The sequence below is a fragment of the Geotrypetes seraphini genome, chromosome 2 (genome assembly GCF_902459505.1).
Source record: "Geotrypetes seraphini chromosome 2, aGeoSer1.1, whole genome shotgun sequence".
NCBI classification, from domain to species: Eukaryota; Metazoa; Chordata; class Amphibia; order Gymnophiona; family Dermophiidae; genus Geotrypetes; species Geotrypetes seraphini.
In genome coordinates, this window is record NC_047085.1 from 495,036,815 (window position 1) to 495,053,608 (window position 16,794).

At 43.1% G+C, this 16,794-nt stretch overlaps 1 protein-coding gene across 3 annotated transcripts in view; it reads left to right on the forward strand.

Annotated features, from left to right (window-relative positions):
• DHX30 (DExH-box helicase 30) overlaps window positions 1–16,794 on the forward strand; it is a 195,591-nt gene that overhangs the window by 36,596 nt on the left and 142,201 nt on the right. For all 3 annotated transcript variants that reach the window (XM_033931942.1, XM_033931944.1, XM_033931945.1), the window contains exon 4: window positions 8,052–8,353. In XM_033931942.1, the coding sequence (XP_033787833.1) occupies window positions 8,052–8,353 (302 nt within the window). The remainder of the gene's footprint in view (window positions 1–8,051; window positions 8,354–16,794) is intronic.

The following is a 16,794-nucleotide window of genomic DNA, read 5'->3' on the forward strand; positions in this document are numbered from 1 at the left end:
GGCCCGGAGTTCGAGGACCCTGAGGTTTTTTATTCGCCCTGTTGTTCACAGGCCTCGGTGGAGCCTGAGGCCTCGACTTCGTCGAGACCTTCTCGGAGACCGGCGCTGACGGACCAGCTGTCTTTTTCTTCATTTCTGAGACAAATGGCGGATGACCTGGACATTACTCTCGATGCAGGGTCTCGATACTCGAAGGAATATCTCAATACCATGCACCTGCCTCGTCCTCGAGCCGAGTCCTTGCGCCTACCCTTGCACAAGCTCCTCGATCAGACCTTCATGAGGTGCTTTGAGTCTCCTTACTCTATTCCTGCGGTCCCTGGGAAGTTGGATGCTCGGTACCCCACGGTGCATCATAAGGGCTTTGAGGGACCTCAGCTTTCTCATCAGTCCCTCTTGGTCGAATCCTCGCTCAAGCGGTCTCATCCAGGCCAAGTGTATGCTTCGGTGCCTCCGGGCCGCGAGGGCAGAACCATGGACAAGTTTGGACGACACATCTATCAGAATGCTATGATGACGTCTCGAGTCCTGAATTATAATTTCCACTTTTCCACCTACTTGGAATTTTTTCTGCCTGTGCTTCGAAAATTCACACCATACATCGAGTCCCAGGCTCGATTTGAGTTTGAGGAAGTGGTTGCTTCGCTGTCCCAACTTCGTCTTCAGTTGATGCAATCGGCCTATGATGCTTTCGAGCTCTCGGCCAGAGCGGCGGCCTGTTCTGTGGCGATGCGCCGTTTGGCCTGGTTGCGGACCATTGACATGGACCCAAATCTTCAGGACCGCCTGGCGAACGTCCCGTGTGCTGGGGCGGATCTTTTCGACGAATCCATCGAGACAGTCACGAAGAAATTGTCTGATCATGAAAAGTCCTTCCAGTCCATTCTTAGGCCGAAGCCTAAGCCTCAGCAGTCTCGACCCTCTCGACCGCCATTGATCTATCAGCGGCGTTATCAACCGAGGCAGGCTCTGCCTGCGAGATAACCTGCGAAGTGGCAGCCACCCCAGAAGGGGCAGCAAAAGTCTCAGCCGGCTGCTGTCCCTAAGGCTCCTCAGCCTTTTTGACTGTCTCGTCGAGGGCATAACCAGCCTCGTTCTACCTCCCCCTGTTTTTCCCATCGGAGGGCGCCTCCATCATTTTTACCATCGCTGGGAGGCCATAACCACCGACCTCTGGGTCCTTACTATCATCAGGGAGGGATACTCTCTTCATTTCCAGTGGGTCCCTCCAGACCACCCTCCAAGAGAGTATCCTTCCAACTTGACGCAGACTGCCCTTCTTCTTCAGGAAGCTCAGGCTTTGCTACGGCTTCGGGCCGTCGAGCCGGTCCCGGCGGACCAACTGAATCAGGGGTTTTACTCCCGGTACTTCCTTGTTCCGAAGAAGACGGGCGACCTGCGTTTCATTTTGGACCTCAGGGTCCTCAACAAATTCCTTGTCAAAGAGAGGTTTCGCATGCTGACTCTTGCTTCTCTCTACCCCCTCCTCGAGCAAAACGACTGGTTATGCTCTCTGGATCTCAAGGAGGCCTACACTCACATTCCCATTCATCCGGCCTCACGCAAATTCCTCAGATTTCGGGTGGGATATCTGCACCTGCAGTATCGAGTGCTTCCATTCGGCCTGTCCTCGTCTCCCAGAGTATTTACGAAGTGCCTGGTGGTGGTGGTGGCCGCTGCACTCCGGAACCAGGGTCTTCAGGTATTTCCCTACCTAGACGACTGGCTCATCAAGGCTCCCTCGGCATCGGGGGTCATCTCGGCAACCCTGTCTACGATTCTGTTCCTGCAGAGTTTGGGATTCGAGATCAACTTTCCCAAGTCTCATCTACAGCCTACGCAGTCGCTCCCCTTCATTGGGGCGGTTCTGGATACCATTCGCCTCAGAGCGTTCCTTCCTCCTCAGCGCATGGAGACTCTTCTTCATCTCTGCCAGTCTGTGTCTTCTCGCCAGTCCATCTCAGCGAGACACATGATGGTCCTCCTGGGCCACATGGCCTCTACAGTTCATGTGATGCCGCTAGCCAGACTCCATCTCAGAATTCCTCAGTGGACCCTGGCATCTCAATGGACTCAGGTATCAGATCCATTGTCTCGACACATCCTCGTCACTCCTGCTCTTCGGCAGTCTCTACTTTGGTGGATGACCTCTTCAAATCTATCCAGAGGTTTGCTGTTTCACACTCCACCCCACCAGAAGATTCTCACGACCGATTCCTCGACCTATGCCTGGGGGGCACATCTGGATGGTCTTCGCACTCAGGGATTCTGGACCAGTGCGGACCGACTCCATCAAATCAATCTTCTGGAACTCAGAGCCATCTTCAATGCTCTTCAAGCGTTTCAACATCTGCTTCACAACATGGTGGTCCTCATTCGCACGGACAATCAGGTCGCCATGTATTATGTCAACAAGCAGGGAGGCACGGGCTCGGCCTCCCTCTGCCAGGAAGCTCTCAAAGTCTGGGATTGGGCGGTTCGCCACAATGCCTTCCTCAAGGCTGTCTACATTCAGGGGAAGGACAATGTCTTGGCAGACAACTTGAGTCGTCTACTCCAGCCTCACGAATGGACTCTCCATTCCAACCCCCTTCATCAGATCTTTGCACGGTGGGGGACGCCTCAGATAGACCTCTTTGCGGCTCCCCACAACTTCAAACTGCCTCAGTTTTGCTCCAGGATCTACACTCCTCATCGCCTCGAGGCAGATGCCTTTCTGCTGGATTGGGGGAATCGCTTTCTGTATGCGTTTCCTCCATTTCCTCTCATTCAAAAGACTCTGGTCAAGCTGAAGTCCGACCATGCCACCATGATTCTGATAGCTCCTCGGTGTCCCAGACAACCTTGGTTCTCCCTTCTACTTCAACTCAGCAGCAGGGAGCCGGTCCTTCTTCCAGTGTTTCCTTCACTACTTACTCAACATCAAGGATCTCTGCTTCATCCCAACCTGCAGTATCTCCACCTGACAGCTTGGTTCCTCTCAACATAACCCCTCACCAGTTTTCCCAGGCGGTGAGGGACGTCTTGCAGGCTTCCAGGAAGCCTGCTACTCGTCAATGCTACTCCCAAAAATGGACTAGATTTTCTTCATGGTGTATTTCCAACTCTACGGAGCCTCAGCGAGCCTCCCTATCCTCTGTGTTGGACTATCTTCTACACCTTTCTCAGTCTGGTCTCAAGTCAACTTCTATACGAGTCCATCTGAGTGCGATTGCGGCTTTCCATCAGCCTCTGAAAGGGAAACCTCTCTCTGCGCATCCTGTGGTTTCCAGATTTATGAAAGGACTTTTTCATGTCAATCCTCCTCTCAAACCGCCTCCAGTGGTTTGGGATCTCAATGTTGTCCTTTCTCGACTTATGAAACCTCCTTTTGAGCCTCTCAACAGGGCTCCCCTCAAGTTTCTCACTTGGAAAGTGGTTTTCCTCGTGGCCCTCACCTCTGCTCGCAGGGTCAGTGAGCTCCAGGCCTTGGTGGCGGACACGCCTTTCACAGTATTCCATCATGACAAGGTGGTCCTCCGCACTCATCCTAAATTCCTGCCTAAAGTGGTTTCTGCATTTCATCTCAACCAATCCATTGTACTTCTGGTGTTTTTCCCAAAGCCTCATTCTCATCCTGGAGAATCAGTTCTTCACACTCTGGACTGTAAACGTGCTTTGGCTTTCTACCTGGATCGTACCAAACCACACAGAACTGCTCCTCAACTATTCGTCTCCTTTGATCCAAACAAGTTGGGACGCCCTGTCTCGAAGCGCACCATCTCCAACTGGTTGGCGGCTTGTATCTCTTTCTGCTATGCCCAGGCTGGATTACCCCTTCCCTGTAAGGTCACAGCCCATAGGGTCAGAGCGATGGCAGCCTCTGTAGCCTTCCTCCGATCGACACCGATTGAGGAGATTTGTAAGGCTGCCACTTGGTCCTCGGTTCATACTTTCACCTCTCATTATTGTCTGGATACTTTCTCCAGAAGGGATGGACAGTTTGGCCAAACAGTGTTACAAAATTTATTCTCCTAAGTTGCCAACTCTCCCACCATCCCATTGAGGTTAGCTTGGAGGTCACCCACTAGTGAGAATACCTGCCTGCTTGTCCTGGGATAAAGCAATGTTACTTACCGTAACAGTTGTTATCCAGGGACAGCAGGCAGCTATTCTCACGTCCCACCCACCTCCCCTGGGTTGGCTTCTCTGCTCGCTACCTGAACTGAGGAGACACGCCCGGACCATCGGGCGGGAAGGCACTGGCGCATGCGCGGTGCGGGCATCTCGAAACTTCTGAGTTTCTTCAAGCAAGACATGCTTGTGAGACGTCCGTATCGGGGCTCTGTCGGATGACATCACCCACTAGTGAGAATAGCTGCCTGCTGTCCCTGGATAACAACTGTTACGGTAAGTAACATTGCTATATGTTGTATTTACAGTAAGTTATGGAAATATCAAGTGTATACTTAATGCAATTGTATGAATTTTTATGATACACTTGTTGTTATATGAAAAATGAATAATAAACAAAAAACAAGTTTGTCAAGCAAGATCTTCCTTTGCTGAAGCCATGCTAATGGCTGGTCCTCATCAGATCGGGTCCGTCAAGGTGATCAATGATGCGGTCCTTTATCAGCGCCTCTACCATCTTTCCCGGTACCGAGGTCAGACTTACCTGTCTTTAGTTTTCTTCTTTCTTGAAGACCGGCGTAACATTCGCCACCTTCCAGTCTTCCGGAATCCTTCCTTATTTGATCGACAGATTGGCTATTAGTTGAAGCAGTTCAGCTATAGCCCCTTTCAGTTCCTTGATTACCCTCGGATGGATGCCATACGGTCCCGTGGATTTATCATTTTTAAGCCTATCAATCTGCCTGCATACCTCTTCTAGACTGACCGTCAACCCCGTCAGTTTCCCGTCTTCATTTCCTGCATATAGTCTGTTGGCTTCCGGAATGTTGTGTATATCCTCTTCGGCAAATACAGACGCAAAAAATGTGTTCAATTTGTCGTTGATGGCTTTGTCCTCCTTTAGCACTCCCTTTATTCCATGGTCATCCAACAGCCCCACCGCTTCCTTCGCGGGTTGTTTCCCCTTAATATATCGAAAGAACGGCTTGAAGTTTTTCGCCTCCTTGACTATTTTCTCCTCGTAGTCTCTTTTGGCCCCTCTTACTGCCTTATGGCACCTGCTTTGATGTTGTTTGGGCTTTTTCCAGTTTTCTTCTGTTTGTGACCTTTTCCATTCCTTAAACAAAGTCTTCTTGTCTCTGATCGCTTCCTTCACTGCTACAGTGAGCTATACCGGTTCCTTGTTCTTTTTCCTCTTGGATCCCTTGTTGATACGCGGTATATATAGATTTTGCGCCTCGGTGACCGTGTCCTTAAAAGGGGACCAAGCTTGCTCTAGTGTTTTTACAGTGCTTATCCTCTTCTTAATCTTCTTCCCCACTGTTTATTATTTCTAAAGAGCTACCAGACACACGGAGCTCTGTACATTAAACATGCAAGAGACAGTCCCAGAGAGTAGTAGAAAACTGGAACGCTCTTCCAAAGGCTGTTATAGGGGAAAATACACCCTTCAGAAATTCAAGACAAAGTTAGACAAGTTCCTGCTGAACCAGAACATATGCAGGTAAGGCTAGTCTCAGTTAGGGCACTGGTCTTTGATCTAAGATCCTCTGCATGAGCGGACTGCTGGGCATGATGGACCACTGGTCTGACCCAGCAGTGGCAATTCTTATGTGCTGAAGTACTGCAATGCTTTATATCTAGGGATGGTATCTAATCTAATCTAGTCTTTGATTTTTATACCGGGTCATCTCCCAACGGAGCTCGACTCAGTTTACAAGTAATTAAAGACCAGCATGAAAATGAACAAGAGCATAAGAGAAAAATATGTGTGTTAGAGCAATCAATTTATTGAATCTTTAGGTAAACTGTTCAAGTATGTGTAAATAATAAAGTTTTTAGGACTTTACAAAATTATAACTAACCTATCAATCTGACAGAGTCAGGAAGCCCATTCCACATTTCTACCAGTTTATAAGCGAAAGATTGACTTAGTTTCCCGGCTGATTTAATTCCTTTGAAAGAAGGGAACAGTAGTTTATATCTTTGTATGTTCCTCGAATGGCAAGATCTCGGGGTATTCCAGTATAAAGGAACCAAAGGGCCAAATATTCCATAGAGAAGCTTAAAAATGACACAGGCGCATTTAAACTGGATCCTAAAACGGATTCGGAGCCAGTGAAACTTTCTCAACAGAGGAGAGACATAATCGTACTGTCTCTTCACAAAAATGAGTTTAGCTGCCATGTTCTGTATTAACTGAAGTCTTCTTAAACTACCCTGTTTGATACCTAGATATACAGCATTACAATAATCCAACTGGGCAAGTACAATAGATGTAAGGCATTGCAGGCGGTTCAAAATGCCGCTGCACAGTTGATCTCTGGTGGTAGTAAGTTTGACCATGTTTCTCATTTTTTGAAGCAATTGCACTGGCTGCCTGTTAAAAGTAGAATTGAATTTAAAGTATATGTTATGACATTTCAGGCAATTAATTTTTGAAATACTGTTGCATCTATCTCAAGTAGTGACATGGTATCGTCCACAACACTCATTGAGATCTGAGGTAGTGAAGCGTTTATCAATTGATAGATTTTACAAGATTACATAAATATGCTGGTACTAGAGCTAAGGCTATTTCAGTGTCTGGAGTGCAAATATGGAACAATTTGATGGGGCAGTTAAGGATGATGAACAATGTAAACTTCTTCCTCTGTATTCGCAGTGATAGGGGATTAACAGACCAGTGAATAACTGGGAAGCGGATACAAGGAAGGGGGAAGAAAGATAAGAGAATAGAAATAGGAGCTATAGGGTTGAGACAAAAGCCATCTTTGTCGAGCGCTGCAGAAAGAAGTTGCTAGAATGAGGCTTGGAAAACAACCTAAAAGAGAAGTAGCGACCGTTCTAGGAGCTGTGACCTTTCCATTTTGGTGCGCATGCACAAAAGAGGGCAGTCTTCGCTCCTCTTTTCCTTGGTAGTCGTGGGAGCCGAATGAAGAATCGGAGAGCAAGGGCAGGGGACTGCCATGGTTGTCTGTCAATGGCAGCAAGGTGAAAAAGAGCCTAATTCAGAGGGGAAACCGCTCACTTGCCAACACTGATTTGGCAGACGTAGTCTCGCAGGTACCCGTGAGGACAGCGCAAGGGAAAGAGGCAGAAAAATTGGGTCAGGGCCTGCTTAGCTCAACCCCACTTGCAAAGCTTATACAAACTAAAAACCACAAATAATTGAAACCGCGAGTGAAGAAACCACGAATACGGGGGAAGAAGTGTACAGCAATTCAGAGTTTATAAAGACTTCCTTATTTGTAGAAGTTTAGATTTTTCTTAAACGGATGAGGAATATTGATTTTTAGGTGATTATAGAATGATTAATTTATTTGTTTTAATGTGAAGAATGTTTTATGTTTGTTTTTATTATATATATTTGCTATGCTTCCCGCTTAGGTTTTAAGTGGGCTATAAGTTTTGGTTTTTTTTTAATAAATAAATCACATCTAATCTAATCAAGTTCCCTCCACCCTCCCTTAACCCAAAAGTACTAACATTTTTTGACAGTAGATGGCTCCATGTAAAGAGATGTTAGCAGAAGCTGTTGACGATAGAAATGGGTTTTATAACGAGTTTTCCTCAGTGTATAAATGGATCATGGTCTGGCAGGTTAATCTTAAAAATAGCCACTACTTTCCTCTGTGCTCCGATTGCTGTGTGCTCTCTGCTGTAGTAATAACAAATAAAGTAGCACCTGCACAATAGGGTTTGGTGACATTTGCTGTTCAACTTAAATTATAATAACATCAATGGGCATTCTGTTATTGCTTGGGACTTAAAAGTTCTGTAAAATAAAAGTTAAAAAAAATTTTTTTTTAATTGTTTATGGATATACAAATCTCTGTGTTATGCAGACATCAACATCAAACTATTAATCTCAATTTAAATTGCTGCTCCTCATCTCTCATCTTATATCTGTGTCATTGCTTGCTCCTTTTTTGCAGGGCTTGGGCTTGTTGGGTCCCGAGAATGAACTGTTTGACTCTGCAAAGTACAAAGATATTTCCAGTCGGCTCAGCTATTATGCGGGAACTAGGAAGCTGGAGAACAGATTACCATTGGGCAATGACTACTCACATTCATGGAATGGGTTAAAGCCAGCAGTTGTAGACGGGAGACTGAGCCCAAACAAGATGTCTCAGGTGTCATCAGGAGAAGAGGAGGATTTGTTGGAAGAGACCATGGAGTGTATGGATTTTCTGTCTAAGGCACAACAAGAGACCCATAGATCTCGCAAGGACACTAGGTAATTTTGGGTTTTTTTTTAAATTTATAAAGCACCAACAGTGTGCCCAGGTTCTCTGTACTGTAGAGGGTGGTATAGCACAGTGGTAATAGAACACACCAACTTGGTTAGGAAACATTTTTTTTTTTTGTTTGGTATCATTAATGGACAAAATGCTGAAATGGTGGGGATTCGATGGGCATATTCAGGGGGAAATATTTGGTATTAGAGAGTAGGCTATAAGGAGCAAAACATCTCTTACGTTATTAGCTTGCTTTACAGCTTATAAATAGTTCTAAAAGTGAACAGTGTTATGTTCGGTTATTTGAGAGGAACCTTTTTTGTTAGATTTGAATTCTGTTGGGTCATTGTACACGTTGCATTGTGTTCCTTATTTTCTGTTAGTAATAAAAAAGACTTGCTCTAATGAACAAAATATCATATATGCTAATCCACTTAAGAACAGTATCTTTTTCCTAAAAAATTTATCATATGATCTTGATCACTTATAAGAGATTTGTTCCAAGACACACAGTGACAGGTGGAAAGGGGAATTCAGATTTATGATCTCAAGGCTTATAATGCCCTACAATGGCAGAAAGAAATGTCTATCTGTTATCTAGGAAGTATGTCCTTCTTCATAATGTATGTATGAGGGTAAATCAAAAAATAAAGGCAAAATACAATTAATGGGTTTAATAGAAGTAATTGTGAGCAATTGAACATAACACTTTTCCACATAGTCCCCATGCAAGATGATGCATTGGTTGTATCATTCAATTAGCTTCTGCTTTTCTGCAGAGCTGTTGTTTTTTGGCTGATCCCAAAGCCAGGTGAGCATCGCTTTCTTTTTACTTCAACATCAGAAGTGAATCTGTAACCTCGCAGCGTCTCCTTCAGTGAACCAAAGGTGTGATAATCGCTAGGCGCCAGATCTGAGCTGTAAGGAGGATGTGGAAGACGTTCGAACCCAAGCTGTTGCACTGCCACTGCTGCTGTAGGAGGATGTGATTTGTCATGGTGCAGCAAGACTGTTTTGAACAACATTCCTCTTCTTTTGCTGCAAATTGCAGGTTTAAGTTCATTTTGGAACAAATCACAGTAATTTTCACTGTTCATTGTTTGCTCCAAGCAAAGAGAAATCAGAAATAAGCTTCAAGCAGCTTTCTCCAGAATAAAAGATACATGGTTTCTGGCACTCAGAACTAGCATAGATTCCAATTCTGCAGGGCTTTATTTTATTATTAGTCTCCATAAGATAAGTCACCTGAAATACAGAATAAAAGTAAGGTGGAAAATGTCAGTGTGAGAACACAATGAAAATATAGCAAAGCAAGTTGTACATGTCAGCAAGTGCAGAGTAAGTTTCCAAAATCCGCACAGTCGTGGCCTAGTTAACTTGGGAAAGAACCAGATGCTGCAGAGAGAGAATAGACAGAAAGCAACACACCAAAGGCAAGCTTTGTCAAATAATGAAGTCATATGGTGTTATAAGGTCCTTAAAGCTAGACTTGTTCATACAGCCACTGTGCTGTGATAGTTGCAAGTCAGAACATGTTCAGAAAAGCTGCATGTACCAGACATACTACTACAGCTATGCGTACATTCTTGTGAATCACATGATTATGTGTTTGGGTTTGCACGCAGGAAGTAGTTTGTGCAAGCCAATGCATGTTTTGACTGTCATCTTGCAAAAGTGCACAGTAAGTTTGTCAAATACTGAGCATAGTTCGAGATGAATACTTGTAGCTGGCAAAGCTTGGGTATGAGTTTACAGATCAATATAGTTCTACTGCATATTCACAATGAAGTGGCAATGATCCTTCAACATAACATGTTTACGCAAGCAAGTAATGCTTATCTTCAAACCATCAATTCTCATTAAAGAAAGATTGGGTCCAAGATGAAACAGGATAGCTTCTGTAGCAAAAACATGCTCTATCAAATGATATTTTTTATAAAACCCCCAAAAACCCTACACATTAGAGATATTTGAATCTGAAAAACAGAGAAAATTTGCATATATGCATAAAATATTAATCTATTTTAAAAAAGTGGAAGTGGATAATTAAATAACAATAAATAAGAATGCTCCACTTATTTAAACTATAGGCACTACCTCCAACGGAAGAAAAAGCCTCAGGTATTATTACGGCAGAGCAAAAAATGTTCAAACCTCCTCCACCCACATCAGCAAAAAGCTTCCAGAAGGAGTGTGCTGCTACCACTACTCTATGCAGGACTGAAATCGTTTGCAGTCTATAAACTGTGAAGATGAAACAACATGTTAACTAACGTTTCACAGCGTATAGCTGTTTCTTCAGGGCTTTGTTAAATGTCACTTCCCCACTTGCGTCTATAGAAAAAACACAAACAATCATTTTATGTACCTTAATGTAGAATCTTGAGCAGTGTTCAATGTGATTCGCTAGGCTACTCACGAGGAGGGCACACTGCATGTGGTAGTTGTATGAACTGTGCAATTATGGTGACATCCACAGAGTTTATCAATCCTTTAAATCAGAAGAGATACATTCTTAAATACGAAACCACGTGTGTGACTGAATTTGTAGTCTACTGCGTAGTGTGCCCTTGCTCCAAAATCTATGTTGGCCAAACAAATAGACAGTTGAGGATCCGGCTGAATGAGCACAGAAGTGCTATCAACAGGCAGGTCATAAAAGCCCCAATGGTACATACACAATACCCCTGTAAAATTTGGTTGGATTTCAAGGGGGTCGAGCGTGGGCGGTTTTCTGTATTGGTCCCAATAGCTATTTTTCTAATTGCTGGAAAAAATCTTTGAAATTCCATTCGTGGAATGATGAGATTATGTGGCCACTCAAACAGCTAAACTAGATAATCAAATCTCCAATCTACTAATAATGACACCAGACTACAAGACATTCAGAAAAGAAATAAAAACTATACTCTTCAAGAAATTCCTGAAACAGCCATAACTTCAGAAAAGAAATAAAAACTATACTCTTCAAGAAATTCCTGAAACAGCCATAACTTCAGAAAAGAAATAAAAACTACATTCTTCAAGAAATTCCTGAAACAGCCCTAACTTCAAACTTACCGTCCTTCCCCCCTCCCTCTTCTCGCCACACAGAAACTATATAACCTACTCTTTACCTCTCTAGAAAGGAGAAATGTTCTTCCATTGTAACCCTCCGTTTTTTATCTCTTTTGTAATCCGCCTTGAACCGCAAGGTAATGGCGGAATAGAAATCTCTAATGTAATGTAATATGTTATTTAAGAAATTATTAAAAACACAATTATTCGTAGATGCCTTTCTCTAAGTTCAGTGGGCTTTTGATTGTTCCAAGTTTCTGTGGTTTTAGTTTTAAGAGAAGATTGGTGTAATTTTTGACGCAAATTTCACATATCATGAACAAATTAGTGCAGTTGTTAGGAAATGTTTCTATAGAATGAGAATGATCCGTTCACTATCAAAAATTCTAGACTCTACAGCTACTAACAAACTAATACACTCTCTGGTAATCTCCAGTCTTGACTACTGTAATGCTCTCTACAAGGGCATTACACAGAAAGAGCTCCGTCGCTTCCAAATCATTCAAAACACATCAATAAAAATCATCACCAACTCTAAAAAAAAAAAAAAAAAAAAATACGATCATGTTACCCCATTATTGAAAAGGGCACACTGGTTACCAATCGGACATATAAAATTCTTCTTTTGGCTTTTAAAACGTGTACTACTAACTGTCCTGAATTCATAAATAGATTTCTGATCCCCTACAATTCCTCAAGAGCCCTACGTTCTTCTTCAACTCACCTTCTATCCGTTCCCTCTCTTAACTATATATATATGCATTACGTGCATCTATCTTCTCAGTAACTGCCCCATCTCTTTGGAATGCTGCTCCATTGGATCTAAAAGAAGAACCATCATTGGATCGGTTCAAATCTAAATTAAAAACTTTTTATTTAGAGATGCATTTAATGCTTGAGCGTCCTTTTTAGGACGTCATAGGACTGTTAATTTTTAATTCTTTCTTTTAGCAGAATTATGGACACTATTAGCTCCTTTTCCTTTTGTTTTTCCCTTTTATGTTCTTTCCTACAATGAATGTTCTGGGGGTAATACTGGACCAGGGCCTAACCATGAAAGACCAAGTGGACTCCTTGGTCAGAAAGGTTTTTTTTTTTACTCTTTGGAAGCTTCGGTTCATTAGAGCATACTTCGAAGCTTCATCATTCAGAATTTTGGTACAATCCCTTATACTGAGCCATCTTGATTACTGTAATATCGCCCATCTGGCAATTTCCCAGAAGAAGATGCAGAGATTACAACTGGTACAAAATGTGGTGGTCAGGCTGATTTTTGGGTTGAAGAAATCCGATCACATAACCCCTTCCTACTGACTCCTGACTACTGATATGTGGAGAGTGATGAGGAAAAAGCAAATGTACTAAACAAATACTTCTGTTCTGTGTGTACAGAAGAAAATCCTGGAGAAGGACCGAGATTGTCTGACAAAGTTACATGAGAAAATGGAGTAGATTCTGCGCCGTTCACGGATGAGAGTGTTTATGAGCAACTTGAAAAAATGAAGGTGGACAAAGCGATGGGACCAGACGGGATCCATCCCAGGATACTAAGGGAGCTCAGAGAGGTTCTGGCGAGTCCTATTAAAGACTTGTTCAACAAATCTCTGGCGACGGGAGTGATTCCTGGGGATTGGAGGAGAGCGGATGTGGTCCCTATTCATAAAAGTGGTTACAGGGATGAAGCAGGAAATTACAGGCCAGTGAGCCTCACTTTGGTTGTTGGTAAAATAATGGAAGTGTTGCTGAAAGAAAGGATAGTGTACTTCCTTGAATCTAATGGGTTACAGGATCCGAGGCAACATGGCTTTACAAAAGGTAAATTGTGCCAAACGAACCTGATTGAATTTTTTGATTGGGTGACCAGAGAGCTGGATCGAGGATATATGCTAGATGTAATTTACTTAGATTTCAGCAAAGCCTTTGATACAGTTCTTCATAGGAGACTGCTGAACAAACTTGAAGGGCTGAAGTTAGGACCCAAAGTGGTGAACTGGGTTAGAAACTGGCTGTCGGACAGACGCCAGAGGGTGGTGGTTAATGGAAGTCGCTCGGAGGAAGGAAAGGTGAGTAGTGGAGTCCCTAAGGGTTCGGTGTTGGGGACAATCCTGTTCAATATGTTTGTGAGTGACATTGCTGAAGGGTTAGAAGGAAAAGTGTGCCTTTTTGCAGATGATACCAAGATTTGTAACAGAGTAGACACCGAAGAGGGAGTAGAAAATATGAAAAAGGATCTGCAAAAGTTAGAGGAATGGTCTAATGCCTGGCAACTAAAATTCAATGCAAAGAAATGCAGAGTAATGCATTTGGGGATTAATAATTGGAAGGAACCGTATATGCTGGGAGGAGAGAAGCTGATATGCATGGACGGGGAGAGGGACCTTGGGGTGATAGTGTCCGAAGATCTAAAGGCGAAAAAACAGTGTGACTAGGCAGAAGGATGCTGGGTTGTATAAAGAGAGGCGTAGAAGGAAGAAAGTGTTGATGCCCCTGTACAGGTCATTGGTAAGACACCACTTGGAGTATTGTGTTCAGTTTTGGAAATCGTATCTGGCGAAGGACATAAGAAGACTTGAAGCGGTCCAGAGGAGGGCGACGAAAATGATAAGAGGCTTGTGCCAGAAGACATATGAGGAGAGACTGGAAGCACTGAATATGTATACCCTAGAGGAAAAGAGAGACAGGGGAGGTATGATTCAGACGTTCAAATACTTGAAGGGTATTTACATAGAACAAAATCTTTTCCAGAGAAAGGAAAATGGTAAAACCAGAGGACATAATTTGAGGTTGAGGGGTGTTAGATTAAAAGGCAATGTCAGGAAATTCTACTTTACGGAGAGGGTGGAGAGTAAAACTGTGACTGAGTTCAAAGAAGCGTGGGATGTACACAGGATATAGAATCAGAAAATAATATTAAAAGTTTAACTAAGACCAGTACTGGGCAGACTTGCACGGTCTGTGTCTGTATATGGCCGTTTGGTGGAGGATGGGCTGGGAAGGTGTAGATGGGCTGGAGTAGGTTTTAATGGAGAATTCAGCAGTAGGAACCCAAGCACAGTACCGGGTAGAGCTTTGGATTCTTGCCCAGAAATAGCTAAGAAGAAAAAATTAAAAAATTTAAATTGAATCAGGTTGGGCAGACTGGATGGACCATTCGGGTCTTTATCTGCCGTCATTACATTACATTAATGACTTCTATTCCGCCCGTACCTTGCAGTTCTAGGCGGATTACAAAGAAACTAACTGGATATTTCCAGGAAAAATACAATTTAGGAGTTTTGGATTACAAAAAAGATAATTGGACATTTCCAGGGGGATTAAATATAGGGAGTTGGTTACATTTCCAGGAGATTTGCAATTTAGGGAGTTGTTTACATGATTGAGTCTTTGAAGATGAAGAAATTGCAGAATAGGAAGAGACTTTGGGGGGTGGGAGATTTACAAGGGAGAGGAGGGACAAGGTGAAGAGTTAAGAAAGCTGTATAAATTTTTTGAAGAGCAGGGTTTTGATTTCTTTTCGGAATGATTTAAAGTCGCTCGTTGTTGTCAGTAAGTTGGAGATGGTGTGGTCAAGTTGCGCTGCTTGCGTTGCTAGTAGGTTGTCAAACATCTTCTTGCGATGAGTACCTTTGAATGGGGGGAAGGTAAATGGTGACTGAGTTCTCCTTTGTCTGGTAGTAAGGTTTTGATTTAGGCGGTTGCTTAGGTAAATAGGGGCGGTGCCATTTATTTCTTTGAATAATAGACAGTATAATTTGAATTGAATTTGTGCTTGTATAGGTAGCCAGCGTGAGTCTAGGTAGGCATTGGTGATGTGGTCATATTTACTTAGTGAGTAGATCAGTCTGAGAGCTGTATTTTGTATAGTCTGTAGTTGTTTTATCAAATTTGCAGGGCATGGTAGATAGAGGATGTTGCAATAGTCCACTAGACCTGGGACTAGGGATTGGACTTTGAGCCTGTATTGCTCTTTGTTGAAGAATTTTCTAATTTTTTGTAAATTGCGCATGATTAAGAATGCTTTCTGTGTAGTCTTGTTGATTTGGACCTGCATTGTGCAGCATCTGTCTATCGTTACTCCTAGGTCTATCGTTACTCCTAGGTGGCATTTATTTCTAGTTCTGTGATGGAAGGGGTTTTGTCCTTTTCGAGCAAAATAAATTTTGTTTTGTCTGAGTTCAGCTTCAATTTGTGGACTATCATCCATTTTTTCACTGTTTCAAGTGTTTTTTCCAATTTTTCTGTTGAGGTGGAATCTGGTGACTCGAAGGGTAAGAGTATGGTGATGTCATCTGCGTAGCTGAATGATGTTACATTTAGGTTATCTAGGGTAGTCCCAAGGGAGGATATAAAGAGATTGAAGAGCGTAGGCAAAAGTGGTGAGCCCTGTGGGACTCCACAGGGGTTAGACCAGGGTTCTGATTTAAGATCGTTTGACTTTACTCTGTATGTTCTTGATTTGAGGAATCCTTGGAACCAGTTGTATACCCTGCCAGAGATTCCTATGGTTTCCAGTATCTGTAGTAGAATGGAGTGGTCGACCAGGTCGAATGCAGCGGAGAGATCAAGTTGAATTATCAACATCCTTCTGCCTTTGCTAAGGTGCTGTTTCTGTGCTATGGTTGGTTCTGAACCCTGATTGAGAGGAATGAAGTAGGTTGTGGTCTTCCAGGTAGTTAGTGAGGTATTGTGCAACTAGTTCATCTATTAGTTTAACATATATTACATATATTGAAGCGATGGGTCTGTAGTTGGCGGGGGAATCTATTGGGTCTTTATGATCTTTCACAATTGGAGTGATTATGATTTCTCCTAGGTCCTGTGGGAATTGACCTTCTGTGAGTGTGGTTTGAATCCATTGCATGAGGCTAGCTCTAATTTTGGGGGAGGCATTTGCTATCAGGTATATGGGGCAGTTGTTAAGGTTGCATGAAGCTCGGCTATATTTTTTGTAGAGTTGGTTCATATCAGCCCAGTGTACAACTGGGAAGTCTGACCAGGTCCTGTCTGCTGCAATGGCTTCTCCTGTTGAGGGGTTAGTTGTTATCTCGACGTGGTGTGTATGTGTGTTGTTGAAGGTAGTCCTGATTGTGGTGATCTTATTTTTGAAGTGGTTTGCAAGTTGGGTGGCTGTATGTGGGTGGTTTCCTTGTGCAGCTAGGAAAGGTTTAATGTCTGAGGTTTTTTACTAGTTTGAATAGTTTTTTGTGTCTAGAGCCTCCAAGCCTACCAGTTTAGAGTAGTAAGCTTTTCATTTTTCCTTGAGTTTGATTTTATATTGTTTAATTAGGCTTCTCCATGCTATTTTTGTTTGTTCTTGGTTATTGTTTTTGTTCCAGGCTCTTTCTAGCTGTCTACAATGCCTTTTGAGTTGAAGAAGTTCGGT